Source organism: Porites lutea, chromosome 9 (genome assembly GCF_958299795.1).
Source record: "Porites lutea chromosome 9, jaPorLute2.1, whole genome shotgun sequence".
In the NCBI taxonomy this organism is placed as follows: domain Eukaryota; kingdom Metazoa; phylum Cnidaria; class Anthozoa; order Scleractinia; family Poritidae; genus Porites; species Porites lutea.
The window spans coordinates 30,521,124-30,541,160 of record NC_133209.1 but is presented as its reverse complement, the minus strand read 5'-3'; the positions used below and the strand labels follow the sequence as shown (position 1 = coordinate 30,541,160).

Genomic DNA, 20,037 nt, shown 5'->3' with positions numbered 1-20,037 from the left:
TGTTCTTTCAAGATTTGCTTTGATCAGAACATGAAGTGTGAAGTTTCAGAGGACTTTTCATAAACACCTTATAAACACTCCAACAGAAGCCTAGCAAAAGTACATAATTTTATAAACAGGAAATTGTATATTTGTTTATTTAAGTTCATTAGACCAGCAAGTAGCAAAAGTGTTAAGAGCCAATTTGTGGTTAGAATTTATTGAAGCCACGTTCCAAGGTCAAGCTGATTACTCTTAATAATCAACCAGGCTGTTCCAAAAACAAACATATTTTGCCTTGAAACCAGCACTTCCTACAGGAAAATAGTGTGTTTAGAACTGAAAATATAATTCTTTGTGGGTTATATTTATTTACATAACTTAGCCACTCTGATAAGCTTGGCATTAAGTCTTTTACAAACAGGTGGTGTAAGTTGATATTCCATATACATGTAGACCATTTACAGTGTAAGAACCCCCGGTCTAAGGTACCCCAAGGATGTCCTCAACAAGAGATGCCCCAGGAATTCAAATAATAAAGAAAAATTTTATCAGAGCATTCTGCAAATGAAATGGACTGATGGCACACATATTTTATTAATAAATTCATATTTTTTGTTCTCAAACCGTCTTGAAGTTAATGATCATAAAGGATTTGGTACATTTTTTTGTTGCATATTGTTATCTACACTGTATCTGTTAACTGTTCCCGTTACTTAATTATTATATGTATATCAGAAGTCTTGTTGGTTATGAATAAATGAGTACAGAATGGTAGATAATCTGATACAACTGCTATTGCTTTGTGTTTCCATAGGATCTCAGGGCTCATGTGTTGAAAAATTTGCTGGATACAGAATCGTCTTACGTGCAGAATCTTCAGTTTCTTGTATCGGTAGGTTTTCATGTTGTTTTATGCTCCTGTAATATGTATTTATGATAATGAATAATTCATAATTTATGGGTGTGAATAATAATGAAGCTGCATCGACATAATTATCATAATTCATTATAAAGTGCCTTTGGGTCTTGGAAACCAAATACTCCATGACACATTTCAAAAAATGCCACACTTTACTAAGTTAGTATTGAGGCAGTTTACAATTCTAAGAAATGAAAGCAACAGTTATTAAACAGTTCTCCATGTCTTTGCTACTGCTCATGTGTATGTTTTACAGGAGGTTGGAAGGAGATTTAATTAAATGACTCAAGTTATAAGATACGCTGGCCATGAGGTTTTGAATTTAAAGTAGAGGATCAATTGAGTACATGAGTAGATCAGTACTTAAGATTATGAGATTAAAAGATATAAAGACTTACTTTTGAAATAGATATTATCAAGTAAAATGATTTTCTAAACATCTACTAGCTTTTTAATTAAACCTCAAACATAAGTACACAATTACAATTTGCAAGGTGTCAAGTGGAAAGAAAGCTGCTTCTTTGACATGATCCACTGTCTGAAAGTGTCAGATTTCTGTTAATGAACATTGTGTACTGTTATTTGAAACTTGGAAATATGTGATGCAGCCCTTACTTGAGAAATTTATATAGAAAATGTTGGGAGCATTCTATAAAATGAAATCAATAATACGGTAGAATAGGACTATTTTGCATTGTTCTATTGGTGGCTACATTGTATCTTGAATATTATACTTTTTTGTGTAGTGGACAATTTTAGAGGGCATGTATTAACAATGGCACTATTCTTTATTGTCTATACTGGTTTCATCTAAAATGAGGTAGTTTATATGCATTTATTAATTGCTTTTAAGTGTAGGTAATAGATCTCTAATTCTTGCAATTTCTGAATACTCAAACAACTGAATATAAAATTAGGGTTAGAATTGTAAATTTCGCTTGCCAGTGCCTGAAGACCTACGAAGTAAATGTGCTTATGAATAGGATTAAGCATTGTTAAAAATTGATGGAATGAAGCATTATTTCAGAGAGAAACTTGTGTTTTCATGCACATGTGAATTATGACTCAATCATCAAAACATGTATGACACTGATTGCAGGGTTAGAGCCTACTAAAATGTTAAGAATTCGGTAAATTGGGAAACACTTAAGAGCTTGAAATAGAGAAGTATTGTGTTGCAAATAGGTGACAAAAGAAAAACACAATAAGATTTAAAACAAATAAATAAGGCTCTCTTTAGGGTAAATTGTCATGCTTTGGCTTCCCTTTAAAAAAGCCACTTCCTACACAACATGGATCAGCAACCATAATACTCTTTTAACTCCTACTATGTATTGTTCGGGTCCTTTTTTAATTAATTAGCCCTGCTTGGTTTCCATGCCCAAGTAAAATAAACATGTCGTTTCAGCACACACACAGTTGGTAATTTTGTTTCCCTTAGCAGAAAGTAGACTTTTTGTTTGATTGTCTCCGACATGTTTTCATTTCCTGTTTACTTTACGGTCCACTTCTAAATTCCTTCTATATTATTTTTTTGTTATTCAAGGCAAATTTCCTCTTCCTTTTGCTTTCTAGTTTTGGAAACTATCTTTAAGAGGAGGAAATGTTATGCAATTTTAATGTAACTCCAATGAATTTGTGGTTGTTTTGTGGCTGTTTAAGTGAAACTTAAATCTGGCAATACTTTTGCATGGAGCTACTTGGTTACCAGTTTTAAGTCAAATGAAAATGTGCCTTTTCTTGAACTTTGAACAAGGAGTGAAAGACAAAGCAAACAAGGAAATGGCATCACAGCAGACTTATGTGCTAAGTACATGAAACATTGTTAAACAAGATAATGAGTAGAAGAGACCAAGCAAGTTTAAGCAAGTGGTTTTAGTCTTGCTTGTGCAGAAAGTTTTGTTAAAAACTGCTTCAAAAATTTTACCATGGATCTCTAGACCGATCCTTGAGTATGTATTGGAGTAGTTTATCTATGAAAATCACACTTAAAAACCCAACAAAACTTTTATAAGCCTCATGTGAGAATGAATAATGGCAAGCAGATAATTTTTTTTTAAGGCACTCAGTCATTGAAAACCCACTCCATGATACCTAAAAAATTTGAAAAATAATGCTTTTCAAAAAAATATCAAACATTATCGTCTGTCCGAGCAATACTGTTGTTACCGAACATTACCTTTAGATCTGTCTAAACTCACTTCTTCCTAAAACTTGTCTACAGTTATATCTTACTTTTTTCACATCTTTCTTATTTTGCTGTACAGTAAACAATTATTTAAAAAAAACCTTCTTTTTTAAAGTCTGGCAAAATAGGTTCTTTTATTTTGGGTTACTTATTGGCAATTTAGGCTAAGTAGGTTCTTAATTTTTTATGAAGGAGATAATAGATTGTTGATTACAAGAAAAAAATAAACTTTTTATTTATTAATAATATTATCGATCATTATAACCCTAACAAAACTGATCACCAAGTTTATATTCAGTTTAGTAGAGTATGTTCTTGTTATACTTAAATTTATGATCTCAAAGTTCCACTCCTTGGTTAAATTGTTTATCAGAATTTAACTGTAACCCGCATGTAAGAATCTGCTTGATCTTGCTTGGCTAAACAATTTCTTGTATTTTTGGGTATTGAAGTGGCAAATTTCTGCCAGAAGGTTCTTAATCGACAGGCTCTTATTAGCGGGTGTTTACAGTAACTGTTTTTAATTCGTTCTTTTTCCCCCTCTTTCTGGTTTCTTGCCTTTATATCAAACAAAACCTAATTCGTACTATGGGGGCTAACTATAAAACCAAAATGGTTTAACCAGCCACGGCACCATATTCGAAGTTGAAAATTACTATCAAATAGAAATGTTTATCACTATACACAAATAAAAGGCTGTAATTTAATACTAGTTAATCACTTTGAGGAGAATGAATTGAATTGAATTAAAATCTGATTAGGTCTGTGTACAATTTTCACTTACTAGAGCTACTACAAAGCACTGAAGAAACAGGAAAATGCAGGGATTGTGGATACTGCACAAGTAGATGAAATGTTTTATCAAATTCCTGAAATTCTTCTCTGCCATGAGTTTTTCCTCCAGCAACTTCAAGCCAGGGTTAATGAATGGCATGACAAGCAAAAGATTGGCGACATCTTTGTTTCCACGGTAACTATTCTTAATATTGATACAACTTGTTTTCTCTTCAAATTTTAACCCTCACTGTTAGACTTCTGTTAACGAAATATCAAGCAGTGATTGTTGCAGAAAAAAATTGCCTATAATGCTTTATCAAGACTACCCTGCATGGGATGGGTAAAAAATGGATGGAGGAGTGTCATCTCTTTGTATCCTATGCATGTCTATGCCTCCAGCTATCATAGTTGAATCGAAGGCATTTTCTGAAAACCGGCCCAAATTGCAAAACACCATTTACGGTGCAACTGCTAGACAAAGTTGACCAATTGGATCACAGGAAAAGAACAATACATTCCAAGAAAGTTAGTCGTCAATCATAATCGAAATAAACAACATTGATCGAAATCAACCAATTGCAACCTACAGACCTGACCTTTTGAACCCACTGAAGAAAGCCTATGTTTCCTGAGAGGTCCGTTAGAGTAAATGAAGCAGGCAAAAACTGTAAGACTGTTAAATTTTTTACATGAGGTCGTTATGTTTTTGTAATGCGCTGTAATGGTAGCAAAGAAATTTCTGGTAGATGACAAAATAACAGCTTCTCTCAAACAAATGTCTCCTGGGTGTTGTATGTAAAGTCCCGAACAGAAACACATTGTCGGGTGAAACATTTGTTTTATTGAAAAATGTTTGCTATCAATGTCTAAATTTTGTGCTCTGAGTAACTAATTGTTTTATTACAAGCTGCTGATTGGCCCACAACCAACTTTCTTGGAATGTATTGTTAATTTCCTGTAATCTGATTGGTCAACTTTGTCTAAGTGGCCCCAGTTACAGTAGTCGCACTGTAACTTACTAGCTTCATTATTTGTTTTACTAGTTTACCAAGTGTTTCTTAGTGGATGCTTACAGTGCCTTCATCAACCACTTCCTACAAGCCAGAGCAGCAGTTAGAGTGGCCACAATGTCCAGACCAGCTTTTGTGCGGTATATGGAGGTACATCAGCATTTTTTCTTTCTGTCATCGCGGTCATCATGCCTTTCTTTTCTCTGCAAGGAGATCAAGGCCCTACTTATTACTATAGCTGTAATCACCTGCTTATGTTGAGATGAGTCCATGTACAGCTCAGATAGACTATCCCAAATGACCGGTTCAAGGAAGGTCATGGGTTTTGTTCCTATCTGATTAGAATTTCACTTCGCTTGTCTCACACTCAACAGCGATTTCCTAATAAACCAAGTGACTCCTGAAATGTATTGTGAAATTTATAGTAGCCCTCTTATGTTGATAATAACTTGGCAATAAGCCTTCATCGATCCCTGGTGATTCTCCATTATGCTTTTTATCTTTTTATGAAAACCAAACATTTTAATGAACTGAAACTTACTGCCCCACGCCTCAGTAAAAGCGGTAAGTCTTCTGAGAACTAGTTAGTTTAATAAGGGACCTTTACTTAAAATCTAAACTCAACTTACACCTTTGGTAAAAACTTGGCCTCCTATAGTGTGTGTGTTTGGTTGTATCTTTTAGCAATGTTCCCGCGATCATAAAGAAAAGTTAACTCTCCAAGACTTGATGATCATGCCAGTACAAAGAATCCCTCGATATGAACTTATACTGAAGGTAAGGAATCTATGCATGCAAGTTGCCACTAGGGTACTGTGTATTTTTGCATAATATTGAACAGTGTGTACAATGAAATATGACTTTTGATCAATAGACCAGTTAAGCTTCATCCACATAGGTTATATGACACTGACTTGACAACCTTCACCTTCACAACCTTACTGGGCGAGACTTTACCTTCTTGGGGCTGCAGTGATTTGACTGAATTAAGATCAAGGTAGACTCTCAAAGATTGAAGTTTATTCAATTCCTACACCTTTAATTCTAGGACATGATAAAACACACCCCACATGATCACCCTGATCATGGCAGCCTGCAGCTTGCTCTGGGAGAGATCAAGACACTAGCAGACAGAATGAACAGAGGAGAAAAGGAGGTGGATCAGGCTGAGAGGGAAGCTGAGAGACTCCGTGATCTTGAAGCAACAATTGAAGGCATGACTGAGGTATTGTAAGTTATTTTTGTAGCTGTTCTTACCCCGACTACAGTTGAAATACTGAAAGTATGTGTTACTACCCTGGTTCTTTCATCACAGTTGTGGTATAAATTTGATTGAGAAAATATCTCTTGAAAATCATCAACAATAAATGATCCCAAGCACTTTTAAGGAGGAATATTTCAGGGGTGAGCAGTTGTGTAATATTTTTCAACACAAGAAGAGAAATTTCTTATCTTCTAATGGCCATGTTATGTTCTCTGTAATGTTCTATGTTCTACAGGGTTCATACAAAAAATTGCAACCATTTTTAAGGACCTTCCAAGGACTTTTCAAGGACCACATTCGATTTTCAAGGACCACCTACTTTGTGGAAATTCTGGAGCAATGGGTGGGGGTGGGGGTTCATCAGTTCCTTACAAATATGGAAAATCCAGGGAGGTGTGGGGGTCCTAAGTGAAAATCCCTCTGGCGTGGGGTATGGATATTTTCTGGAACCACACATTTATGATTTATATTCCATCTTGGACAACCAAAAAGCATTTAAAACCACTTTCCATGCCACTACATTCAAAGTTGAAGAAAATTCAAGACTTGCACAGAAATTTAAGGACTTTTCAAGGACTACCCCTAAAATTCAAGGTTTTTTCAAGACTGTGCAGACCCTGTGCAATACCAAACCATTTCACCCTTTTTTTAATAGTAAAGGCAGGACCACATGTAACCATAGCAACAGTGTCCTTTTCACATGTGAAGACAACATATTATTTTTACGTGTTGAGATATCATGTTTTGCGGAAAGGCACACCTGGTATGTCATTGGTGTTTTATAATTATAATAATAAAAAAAGTAATGTTAATTTTATCCAGACAACCCCATGCACCTTGCTGTACAAGATATCAGCCTTTTCGAGAAAGGTTTTTGGAAAAAAATGCACACGACAATCCTGAAAGGTATTGTGGGTGGTTTTGAAATTTGAAAGAATGACACGAGAGGCCATAGAAGTATGTTTGCGATTGCTAAAGGAAAGCAACAATAGAAGATTCGACAGCTACAGTGTCAGGAACAGCATATTGATCATCTCCCACATTACCTTTCAGGATTAATGCGTGTGCATTTTTTCTGACAACCTTTCTCGAAATAGCTGTACATGTATGTAAGTACCTGAGTATTAAACAAAAGTTCTTTCGTTGGCAGCTTGTTACTCCTACTCGGCGGTTGATACGGCAAGACTTGGTTGCTGAAGTTGTAAGTACTTGTTAACACATCTACCAATGTTGAAAAAAGAGCCTATACATGAATGAGATAAATAAGATTTTTTCCTCAAATCAGAGCAGTAACAGTTGAGATATAAGCAATAAATTGTAAAACTTCAACGTGTATATAAGCCCATTCTGTTTCTAGTACATCTTACTGGGTCTGTTGGTACCCTTAGCTATATGCGTACGTTGATCAAAGGCCCAACAAAAAGACAAAAACAAAAACAGGGAAAATAAAAGAAAAGAGAAAAGAAAAAGAAAATGTTCTATAAAACTCAAGTTACTGCAGTTCTGCCATTACTTCTCGGCCATATTGCAGTAAATTGATTTTTAAGCATACTCTTGGACTAACATATGCACTGGTTATTAAATGCTTACCATGAATTTTGTCTGCAACTGCTTTTTTACTTTTTTTTATACATTATAAGGGAAAGGTGGTGGAATTCTCCACTTTATATCAGGAATAGATCCATAAAGGGTCATTTTGTTGATCTTCTTTGTTTCTTTCAACAGAAAGGAAATATGACTAAGAAAGATCGCTGCCTATTCCTGTTCAACGACATGCTGGCTTGTGCAACTGTTAAGAGAAAGGCTAATGCTCTACGAAGAGGCTCATTAAGCATGTAAGTCCATACACTATCCACAGAGCACTAACTAAATATTCTCTTGATAAACATAACAAAAATCATGTTCTTTGGTTTCTTTGCTAGATTTTCTGGTTCAGGAACAGAGTTTAACAAATACAAACTACTTTGGAGACTTCACCTTGAATATGTGGAAATTTACAAATGTAAGAAGTGCTCTCTTTTGCAAGCTTCCAGACATGTGTGTGTAATACATGGACTAACTTTACACTCTTTTATCCTTTCTGCTTATGTTACCTTAGAAAAACATGCTCATTCTCTCTCAAAAATTGAACAAAAGAATATATAGCTAAACCTCCATATGCAACCACCCCTAGTTGGCAACCACCTATTCAAAAACCCTAAAATTTTCCTGGTCAAATCACTGCACTAATTTTGAGACCTTCCCTAAATGACCACCTCTTGTAAGTGACGGCATCCACCTTTTGGATGATGGTTTTAAAATTTTCCATTGTTTTTATCCTCTTGTAAGTGGCCACTGGAGGCATGATTTAATTTCTTTGTTTGCTGTATGTACTTCACTTATCAGACTGTGCCAAAAACTTTTGCGACAACATGAAACTACACATATTGTCAATATTAGAAATTGCAAGCAATGAATTCTTTTCTGACATGTAGATGTGTGCGGTTCCCTTCTAGGAGGGGAGCCCTTGTGGTTTGATTCATGTAAGTGTCCACTTCCTGTGTAAGGGACCATGAAATCTTTGTATTTTGGGTGGTTGCTTATGGGGGTTTGCCTGAAATTATAATGCCAACAAACAAACTGACCGCGTACCTATAACTCATTGTTATGTCTTGATAATTTTGTTGTATGCAGCATCTCCTGAGGCTCAGAGGCGGAATAGTTTAGAAAAACAGTTGGAGAAGCTTGATAATGACATGTCATCACTCAGCAAGATCAGTGCCTTGGCTGACACTCTTACAATAGGACATGTGGTAAATATAAACTATTGATGTACCTTTTCAGTCTAGCTTATGTTCAAAACAAAAAGACAAATTATTTTTAATAATCATTGCCTCAATGCACAGGTCATGGAAAAACCTGGAAAGTCATGAAAATTAATTTACAAAAATTCAGTTTCCAGGCCTGAATTATGTGTGTTAGATAAGTTACTACAGATGTCAATGCACAGGGTTGTCAATAAGGGCCGGTAGCTGGCCAAAACCGCCGGATAGTTAGCCATCCTTAGCCGGCTACTTTTATCTCCTTCTACATGTACCATAACTGCTAAATAAAAATTGAGCGCCATCAAATAAAATTATAAAGCACCCGTTTCCCAGTTTTGAATAACATTGAACGCATATTTAAACAGGCTTGGATCTGTGAAATGTTCGAACCGTGCAATATCGTGGAACAGCTGAGACATTTCAATGACATTGTTCCCAGTCTTGCTTGTATTCTGATGAAACAACGGTGGCATCCGCGGTGCAAAATACCTTTTGAAAACCCCTGGAAATGCCATTTCTGAGACTCTAAATTTCAAAATGTCCCTAGACACCTCAGCCCTCAAGAAATTATGCCTTTGGTGTGAGTTCCGCCAACTATTCATTATCAGCCTGCTAATTAAAACCTTTTTGACAGCCCTGATGCAAGGACACTGTCTTGATTGCAGCTAAAAATTTGAAAGCATTCAGACAGCATTCATTTTGGTAAACACCAGAGTTTGTGCCTGTTATGAACGAAGTTAGATAAAAAAATAGCCCAAAACAAGGAAGGTCATGGAAAACTTGAAAAGGTCATTTAAAAGTCATGGAAATTGAAGAGCTCAAAAGAGTATGAACCCTGCAAAATACAAAATGAAATTCAATGCCATTCCCTTGGTTATACATGTAAAAGGCTACACTTAAAAACTTTGCACAAGCCTTTGTACAATTAAATGTTAATGCCATCTTGGCATAATAATGTTATTTTATAATCCTTTAGACCTTAGATGGAGCTATCCGGGAGTTGATGAATGACGTGAACCGACAAATTTCTGAGAAACAAATTCCTCTACAGCCTCCCACATCCACAAAACTTGAACTGCACGCACAAACAGAGTAAGTAATAAAGTGAATTCAAGAGGTATAATTGTTGTCTAGCAGAATTTTCAGATCATGTTCTTCACGTAGGTACATTAATGGGTGAAATTTGCTCTGACCAAATGAATGAAACACCCAGCTCTCCAAGCTTCCTAATGTCTTTTCAAACTCAAGTAGTCATTTAAATTTGTCCATAATTTTTTTTATATCAAAATTGTGCGACATTGTTAACATTGTTAACTACTAGTATTCTTTAGGTTATTGAATTTTACTTACAGTAATACATGAGGAAATATCTCACAAATAAATTCTGTGATTGGCAATTTTCCGACTTCAGGAGGACCACCATAAAAACTACTTGGTGACCGCTGATGATGTTTCTTTACCTTTTTACTGTGTTTTTCAAAAACACGCAAACTCTGAAGTTCAAAAGCCGCTTTCACAATTATGTTTTTCACTACCATCAACCATAATTATGATCACGAGCAACGAACCTTGAAACACAAAAACACACACATCAGACCAAAAAAATCGACCAATCACAAATCACAAACCATGACCTTTTGAACCAGCTGAAGTAAACTTCTGTTTCCTAAGAGGTCCACTAAGATGATTGACGGCAGCAAAAAATGCAAATGTCAGTTGGCTTTTCAACTTCAGAATTCACGTGTTTATGAAAAGCATGGTAAATAAAGTTACTATCCTTGTTGTTGTATTCCTGTCACACAGGGAAGGAGAGGAGCTTTTTCAGTTCTTGTTCTTGGAAACAGAAATAAAGAATTCCTGGGAAGCTTATTTTGAAGATGCTAAACAAAAGCTTGGTAAGGGTCTTCTTCAAAGAATTCTTAAGTCAGTCCTTTTCCCATGTTTACTTAAATTTGCTTTTTATCTTTAGCATATGCCAAAGACACTTTTCCTCCTGAGTTTCAATATTGTATTCCTATCAACAAGACTAGAAGTGGAATGCAGGTAGGATTTTGCTGGTCAAACTTCTGCTAATGATAATGTGTAAAAAAATGTAGTAACTGTGGTGCTTAACCTTTTAAGTCCCAATGGTGACCAACATCAATTTTCTCCTAACCATATCCATAGATTGTCCAGAGATTAGGTTATGAGAATTAATAAATTGATCACCTAAGAAAAAATGCCTTGATCTTTTATCAAATTCTCTCAACCCATCCATGAAGGAAATGTACAGAGATCAGTTTGGAGAATTTGTATGTGGATATTGGGGCTTAAAGGGTTAAAATGACCATACCCTATATGGTTGAATTTTGTTTTGTTGTAGAGGCTATGAAAGGCACAGGCGATATTTTGAAACCTTATCAGTAGTCTCCAATATTTAAACAGCACCAGTATGGCAGGGTGCAAAGAAAGTCAGTTTTACAGCTTATGGCAAGCTGTATCCAGCATGTAGCAGCCCGAAAGTCATTTCAACTAGCCTGAAAAAAAATTGATGAGCAGGACTGATCACAGTTTTTCTGTAATTTGAATTCCCCCCAAAAAAATCACTTGCTGATCGGGCAAGTTAAGAACAGAATTCACTAGCCTGATAGCAAAATCCACGAGCCCCAGGCTATCGGACACCACTTTCTTTGCATGCTGTATGGGCTACTCATAGCCCCTTTTTCTGTGAACAACGAGTACCACTCTAAATTCAAGAGTTCTTCTCATCTCTCAATTTTAGAAACCGTTCACTTAGTTATTTCACAAGGAAAATAAAAAACAAATGATAAGTTAAGAAATTTTTTTCTGTAATTTAAATAAGAAGTTTTGATCTATAAGAATTTAAAAAATCTTATCCTATGATTTGCTTTTAAGTTTTTTGTAAAATGAGAAATCCCAAAGTTAGAGCATCCTGAACTGAGTTCAGAACTTTTAGCCATTTACCTTAACTAAGACACGAATTTTCCATTTTACTTTTAGTTCACTTGTGCTTCACCTTGCCAAGTGCCACACATGCTGGATAGAGGGAACCACTGTGGTTCAGGAGATGTGTGGGTTTGTAATAGCGATGGTTATGTAGGACAAGTGTGCATCCTCAGAATGGGAACTCAAATTCAGGTTAGAGGTGTAATCACTTAAACTAATTAATATACTGGAAACTCGAGCTTATAACTCCAAATTAAGTAGTGTCTTAAAGTAAATGAAAATTCCAAATTCTTTTTGAAAAATACATTTAAAAAAAATTACAACAGAGAGTACTTGTCAGTACTCAGTAGCTTTCACTCATTTTTTTTGAAATACGGGGAATTTTCCGTCTTCTCCTGTGTCGGACATCGGTGTATATGTTACAGGTCAAATTTAATCTCAAGTTAATTTTGATTTAACTTAGGTTCATTGTCAAATTCCTTTGTCCTTTAGCCCTAGTAAGCAAAGGAAATCAAAAATCATCCTAGGTTAAAAGTTTTTAACCTGCGAACAAATTTGACCTGTAACATACATAAGATAACTTACAGGGTCTCTGGGTGTTTTGCGACTGCCCAGGACGTTTTCTGTCCTTTTAAATTCGTTTTTCCCATCCTTTTAGAACGTTAAAGTTCATATGAAAGAAACTTTCACTTTCTTAACAACAGTAAAAGTTAAATTTCACCAACCTTGAACTTGATCTGTATTTTTTCAGCCATGTGGTTCCATAACAGTTTGTATGTCAAGGATTCTCTGCATCTCTCCCGTCCCCGGAACCAAATTCGTCGGCTTAGAAGCTCTTCAGTCTGAAAGCGAAACCAAATCTGAAACTCAGTCCATCTCCCTGGGAAGCGAAAAGAGCAGCAAAACACACACAAGCGCCAAAATTTCTCGCTCCGGATACACCAGCGATGAGGATGTCACAGGAGCTCAAAGCATCATGGCGTTTGACAGCAGCTCCGAAGACGAGGAGGGACTGGGTCAAGAGAGTTTTCTTGGCGGGAAATTCGACGAAAGTTCGCCGTTTCACGTCGACGGCCGACTGAGCCCCGAAGGCAGCAGTCTCGGCACCACCGGAAGTGTGGACGGCTTAGACAGCAGTGGGGAAGAGAATGTGTTTGAATATGAGGAGAATGACTCGAGCTGTGACGAGATGAAGGGAAAAGGGTCTCGGAAGCATTCCAAGCGAAGAATATGTTCGTCTCGTGCTCAGAGCAAAGACAGTTTAGATCTGGTGAATTTTGAAACGGATGAAGCTTGTGCCGTGTGGCTGGGTACAGAGGACGGATAGTAAGTCTTTGGTTTCTATTAAACACATGTTCCTTCCATGATATGTATAAATTTTTTATTACTTCCTTGCCTTGAGAAACTTGTGAAATCTAATGAGATTTTGTTTTCTGTTTTAGTGTTTACATGTACCCTGCTAATGAAGCCCAAACTAAGAAATCAAAGTTAAAAATTCAACATTCTGGGTCGATTCAATGCATCTTGTAAGTATCTGTTGTATTTGTTAACTTGTTTTCGAGTGATTTGACCTTATATTGAAGGCATAATTTCGCCCGTAGTTCACTATGTATTGCCGAGGCTATTTTGAACTAAATACCCAGACAAATGTGGCAGTAAACCAGAGCAATTGAAAGTATCGCATTCCAAAAATATCGAATAAAACTTTGTTGCTGTGAGAGGCAGGGAAAATTGTGCCAGATAAGAGCAGATTACAATGAAAGCTTATCTCTCATTTGTCAGCATTTTACATTTCATTAAAAATATTGTTTCCAACGCGTTCCACAAGTACTCCTTCTCCCTCTCAATAGCCCGTGCTCTTTCACGTATACCTAGCGATAATTTGTTTTCTTACCTGTGATGTTGAATTTTGGTACTCTTTTTCCAGGTATGTCGATAACCAAGTATTTATTTCTTTGTCCACGGGTGACTTGTATGTTTACAGAAGGCAACCAGGTGAGCTTGAAGTACTTTCATTTAAAAGCCCGTTTCATATGTCGTGCTGCTGTCGCGCCGAATCTAATTCATGAATTTTATTATAAATACATTAGGATACATTTTAAAAGTTGGCCAAGCCGGTGGCACGACGTTTGTCTTTCCTGTGCTCATTACTTCCAAGCACATGCTTCGCGGGCTAGCTGGCTTTTAGTATGCTGCCGAGGGAATGTGTACAACATTCTGATGGGTTGAAACCAACTCAACTTTTTTTTGAAGTGGTTTAAAATGGACACAATTCTAATCCATGTCTGGAAGTCGGTTGGAACCAAACTTAGACCCTGTTTACATGGAGTGGGGGACCCCGGTCTAGTGGGGTTGGTTTCTTTTGTTTCAACGCTCTGCGGGACACAAAACAAAAGAAACCTACCCCACTAGACCGGGGTCCCCCACTCCATGTAAACAGGGTCTAAAACCTGTGTAATAGCCCATGTAAAACATAGGCACGTTCAACGTGCATGAGCTATTTTGAATGCTTCAGTGTAACTATAATACTTCGGTGTAACCTTACCAAGAGTGATGAATCTACCTTTTTCATCCTAAATGTAGATTTGGTTTTTGTGCAAAATTGGGTATTGCGCTACATAAATGAAAACGCGAAACACTCAGCTGAGTCGATCCTCAACCTATGTATCCACTTTCCTCTGTCTTTCCCAGTTACATCTGGTGCAAGTTAAACAAATTGCTAAAGTAAAATAAATTTCTACTCACCAAACGTTGATTAGAAGGAAAACTCTAAGGTTTCCTCGGAGTTTCTTAAGCCAAAATGTGACTCATCGAATACTGAATAGTTACGAAATACCAGGATTTTTATCATTGAGGTAGGTGGTTGCGTCATCATAATTCACGAGGTTTTCACGTGCGATCCTACTTAGTGAAACAGTCTTTAACTCCGACAACTTATTTCTTCATGTTTTAAAAGCTATTGCTTCTTAAAAGGCAAGAGCCTTTTTTAAGGCATTGGTTACAAAACGAAACAGGTCTTCATACGTCCAAGTTACTATTTATCATTGTGAAAAGCCAATCTGCATGAGATGTACAGTCACACAGCTGGCACGTGAAAGTGTTGGACTTTGTCCCCTTTCATGGTTCGTACGTGAGGGAATTCGAGTTATCACACAATAAACTAGCAAACAGAATTATAAAAATAACTCTTGCACACAATTTGCACGTGAAGATGTTGGTCTTTGGCCCTTTTACAATTCGTACGTTAAAAAAAAAGGCAAATTGTTTACTACAAAATTTTCTCAAGCGATTTTAAGAAATCACCTCGGCTTCATTACAACATCTGCAATTAAATTATGTTTCATGCAACGTCAAGGTTGATAACCTAACATTTATTAACATTTGTGAGACAGTCTTTAACTCCGACAACTTATTTCTTCATGTTTTAAAAGCTATTGCTTCTTAAAAGACAAGAGCCTTTTTTAGGGCATTGGTTACTAAACGAAACAGGTCTTTATACGTTCAAGTCACTATTACTATTGTGAAAAGCCAATCTGCATGAGATGTACAGTCACACAGATGGCACGTGAAAGTGTTGGACTTTGCCCCCTTCCGTGGTTCGTACGTGAGGGAATTCGAGTTATCACACAGTAATCGAGTAAACAGAATTATAAAAATAACTCATGCACACGATTTGCATGTGAAGATGTTGGTCTTTGGCCCTTTTACAATTCGTACTTAAAAAAAACGCAAATTGTTTACTACAAAATTTTCCCAAGCGATTTTAAGAAATCACCTCGGCCTTATTACAACATCTGCAATTAAATTATGTTTCATGCAACGTCAAGGTTGATAGCCTAACATTTATTAACTTCCAAGAAAATTATCAAACTGCCGAAATATATTTCTGCTCATATCATGTTACTCCACTCAATAAAGCAGTACCTAATTATTGTGTCAACTAGCTTCTTCCAATTTTATTCCCTAACGCTACTGTTTCTACTTAAGTTTATACGCGTCTTTACTAAATAAAATACGTTTCAATAACTATAATGCTTAGTATGCAGGAAGGATGTATCATGTTGTTCACTTATTATTCCTTTTTGTTGTTGTTTGGCCGGAACGAAAAAGGTCTGTTGAACTTTGTAAGCGAGAGAATAATATTTCTACAGCTTGTTTACAGGATTAACAATACTCGGTACAGCTTTTAAAAAAATAAGCTGCTTTTCAAACTTCTAAAACCACATTTTATAGGCCGCATACTTTCGAATTAAAGTCCATATCTAAATATCAATTATTGCTTCACTGGAAGAGCTTTGAAAATATATGATCGTTTATACTCTACCTTGAAGCCGGTGAAACACAACTCATAAATACGTGCGTGGGACCGTTCGCGATAGCCGAATTCGGTCAGAAATGTCTTGAAGTAGCATCCACACTAAAATATGAACCCTTAAACAGCTGCATCACTGTACACAGCGTTTGAATCATGAAGATATTTAATATAATGTTTCCAAACACTTGTAGCCGTAATAAAAGAAGAACAAATTGTAAAGAATCAAGATGGCGGTCTTATATTTAAAGTGCCCTTGTTCGACCTTTAGCAATGTGATTTTTAAGTAGATGCCAAGATCTCATTGGTTCCTTAGCATCAACTCATAGTACCTTCAACCTTATTGGCTCTTGCAACAAACATCCGAACATACAAAGTTACAAAGATACAAAGTTACAAAGTTACAAAGATACAAAGCCACAAAGATACATACGCTCACACCACTGACATATGAGCTATTTTTTCAAAATAGCTCAAAAAATTCTAACATGACTCTGAGGCTTTCTGGCATTTTTCTGTAATTATTTGGTTTGGTTTTCTTGGTTTGGTTTGGTATTTGGTCTCTTCTGGGAGTAGTGAGACAATGGAGTCGTGAAAAATTTGCAGTTTTGTCCATTAAGCGCGGAGTCATGTTAGAATTTTAATATATCGAACGTGGACTCAAAATGTCAATTTTTCTGTACCCAGGTTGCGCGTGGGAAGTTGGCAATCCCGTGATGCTTCACATCGGTGAGTCGGCAACAGTCTCCTGTATGACCGCTATACACGGTCGTCTGTGGTGTGGCCTGGGTTGTAATGCGGTCATCGTCAACACAACTACTTTAGAAGTCGAGGTAAGAATCAAGTCACTCTCCAGTGGTCCTTGTCAAAACCTCTCTTAATTCGTAAGAATGCTACTCTGACAACCCTGAATTTTCTTTCCTAGACATCCTTTAACTGCAGCTTGGACAAGGACAGATCCGTTTACCGCATGGCCAGTTCCGGTATGGGGGTGTGGATATCCCTTCAAAGTTCTGCTGCTGTGAGGTTGTTTCACGCCACGCGATACGAGTGTTTAGCGGATGTCGATGTCGCCCCACCAGTCCACAAAATGCTCGCAAGTAAGTCGAAAAACCATTTCAGTTCTGACCGAACAAACCTGGGTACGAGGTGTCTAACTAACCTTCGTTACACTTGATTGGCCTTTAAAATGAAGTCATTACAATTATATAAGAAACATGGTTTACTAACGGTCACGGCTCAAATTTAGTTTCAAACATCATTGATATTTCCTTAGTTTTTTTGTACTTGGAGCAAGAGCTATATATGTACCTTTTTGACGCCCAGGTGTATAACCGGTACTATAGAACGGCACCAAATTTTAACAAAGTACGGTAAGGATTTATGCATGTTCCGTTTTGAGAGGGCAAGTTGCAAGGGGTAAAGTAATTCTTGTAAAAAATGCAGGTAAAAATTGGCCTGTTGGCAACAAAGCTTTTTTAAAAAAATACGATCCTTTCTTTAGTTTCCGGTTGCGACGAAACAAATACGTATTACTAATGTTTGAAATACGACACTCGTTGTTTTCGTTAGGTTCTGATGCCATCATCCGTCAACACAAGGCGGCTTGTCTGCGTGTCACTGCTCTGCTTGCTTGTAAAGATCTTCTGTGGATCGGCACCAGCGCAGGCGTGGTGTTAACTTTACCGCTGCCAACAATTACCGCCAGCACGGCTTCTCTACGAAATTGTCCGTCTGCTACAGCCTCCTTTCATGGACATACTGGGCATGTGCGCTTTCTCACCGCTGTTGAGGTTCCAAAAGAAGGAACACAAGACGGCACCAACGAGAAAGGCTCCGGTACTGCTCCATCCACTACGACTGCACCCCTTGCACCTGGCACTAACAGCGCCCGAGATGTGTTGATCATCAGTGGTGGAGATGGTTACGAAGACTTTAGGTCAAGCTCCGCCAGTGAATCTGCTGGACGAGATGACAGCACAAACCATCTCCTTATTTGGCGCGTATGACGCTGAGGCTAATTGGCAGTCGGACGAATGATCACATTTGAGTTCCAAGCCCTCGGTTCTCAAACAACTGTTCCTAGCGACAAGCTGGCGCCACACTATCACCAGTATCTGATTGGTTTTAAAAACCAAAGCACTTCGCGTGTGTTAGCGAAGAATCTTCGCTTACGAAGTGAACGAAAACCCTTAAAAAACACAGTTAAGATACTTTTCTTTTCTTTTCTTAGGTTTAAAACTGTTCAATCAAACAATGAAATTGTTATCACATTGATTAATTTAGGACGTTGTAATCAACATTTAGCAAATAATTTACAAGTGCCTTTGAAAAAGGATTTAATGCGAAGACTTCAGTAGCTTTCCTTTCAAAAGTCTTTGATAACTACGTCGGCTTCGAGTAAGTATTAGTAAAAAAGTAGCGTATACTTTAAGTGGTATGAAAAGCCTAAACCCGTTTCATGCCTAAACAGAGGTTCCGCATGAGTATTTTAGGTTTATTTGAACGAGAAGAGGTATTTTTAAAAACAGGTAATATTTTTGTCAAATTGTAAATATTAACTATACGGTGTATTTGACACACCGAAGAAGAACGTTTCTAATGAAATGTAAGAGAAGAGAAAAGTAGCGTAGAACCAATGTAGTTGAAGTTGATTATGTATTAATATTATTTTAGCTCTTTTTCTCATAGGAAAAGTAACGTAAAGGTATTTAGATGCCGGCTGTAAATAAAGATGTTGAGGACCACGTGCGCTAGCATATTTCGCTCGCTTTTCTATCCCTATGGAAAATAATTGCGGTACTGCTAGTATTCTTACAAATAAAGAGTTACGTCCACTGACCCGAGGCCCTTCAAAATATAGGAAGTAAACTAAGCGTTTAAGGCTTTCATCTACTCGTGAATGTACGTAGGGAAGTAGACTCGGCGAGTGAGATGGGCAGGCTTTACAAGCCACTAACAACTATGAGCGCTGACGGACACAAATGTTCTGCTTGTTTATTCAATGTGAGACTAAAATATTTTGTGTTCATGAAGCTTTCACTGGCAGACAGACTTCACAGGGACATAAATAGCTTTAACTTATTTTCGACGAGTGGTAGAGAGGGGGCTATCCAAACGAGAGGGCATCTTTTTAAGGTGGGGAAATCGAAGGAGGCCTACCACAATCTTTCCTCTTCCATTCCGAAAGTCTGATCTGGCTACGTTGACCCTGAGATCAGTTGCAGAAAAGCTAACGCGTGTCTGACATATTAGCCCATTCCAGAGTTCCCAAAACTCTCACTTTCAAAACGAGACTAGGAGCAAAACCTTATCATTTTCATATTAATAGCTTCGCACTTAGCCTCGCGTTGAAACAGAGGCTTGGGACAACTCGACAATGGCCTTTTGCTTATGCCTGGCTTTGACGTCAGCTGTTACGTCCAACGTCCAGATGAACTCAACAAATTAGCGTGCTCCCGATGTATGGGTCTTCATAACTCAAATGGTAGGGGTTTATTTGCAATTGAAGCAATTGCAATAACCACTGCGACGATCATATCTTCATTTAAAATTTGTTTTTCCGCAGTTCACATCATCTTCAAAAAACTTACGGTCGGACGTCACGGTTCTAACGCAGGACCGTTTAAAGCAGTTACGTCTGAAGTATTTGGTCCCTGGACTCTCAAAGCTTTGGCCGGCCCTCGATCTCCGATCGCTTTGAAATTTGGGAAGACCTTACTTATAATTAAGTTTATTTTTATTTTCTGGGGTTATTGGGTGTTATAGGGAAAACCTGGAAACCCCCCTAGAGAAACCCTCGGAGCAGGGAAGAGAATCGAGAAAAAATCCGGCT

At 37.3% G+C, this 20,037-nt stretch overlaps 1 protein-coding gene across 1 annotated transcript in view; it reads left to right on the top strand.

Annotated features, from left to right (window-relative positions):
• Nucleotides 1-18,947, top strand: part of LOC140948811 (uncharacterized) — a 30,173-nt gene extending 11,226 nt beyond the window's left edge. Inside the window, exons 4-22 of the mRNA XM_073398086.1 lie at nucleotides 797-874; nucleotides 3,877-4,059; nucleotides 4,910-5,026; nucleotides 5,561-5,653; nucleotides 5,925-6,101; nucleotides 7,291-7,341; nucleotides 7,866-7,975; nucleotides 8,063-8,142; nucleotides 8,814-8,932; nucleotides 9,921-10,036; nucleotides 10,748-10,839; nucleotides 10,914-10,987; nucleotides 11,945-12,082; nucleotides 12,642-13,216; nucleotides 13,333-13,416; nucleotides 13,818-13,885; nucleotides 16,890-17,035; nucleotides 17,128-17,302; nucleotides 17,775-18,947. Of these exons, the coding sequence (XP_073254187.1) occupies nucleotides 797-874; nucleotides 3,877-4,059; nucleotides 4,910-5,026; nucleotides 5,561-5,653; nucleotides 5,925-6,101; nucleotides 7,291-7,341; nucleotides 7,866-7,975; nucleotides 8,063-8,142; nucleotides 8,814-8,932; nucleotides 9,921-10,036; nucleotides 10,748-10,839; nucleotides 10,914-10,987; nucleotides 11,945-12,082; nucleotides 12,642-13,216; nucleotides 13,333-13,416; nucleotides 13,818-13,885; nucleotides 16,890-17,035; nucleotides 17,128-17,302; nucleotides 17,775-18,211 (2,913 nt within the window). The 3' untranslated portion in view covers nucleotides 18,212-18,947. The remainder of the gene's footprint in view (nucleotides 1-796; nucleotides 875-3,876; nucleotides 4,060-4,909; nucleotides 5,027-5,560; nucleotides 5,654-5,924; nucleotides 6,102-7,290; nucleotides 7,342-7,865; nucleotides 7,976-8,062; nucleotides 8,143-8,813; nucleotides 8,933-9,920; nucleotides 10,037-10,747; nucleotides 10,840-10,913; nucleotides 10,988-11,944; nucleotides 12,083-12,641; nucleotides 13,217-13,332; nucleotides 13,417-13,817; nucleotides 13,886-16,889; nucleotides 17,036-17,127; nucleotides 17,303-17,774) is intronic.
• The last annotated feature ends 1,090 nt before the right edge of the window (nucleotides 18,948-20,037 follow it).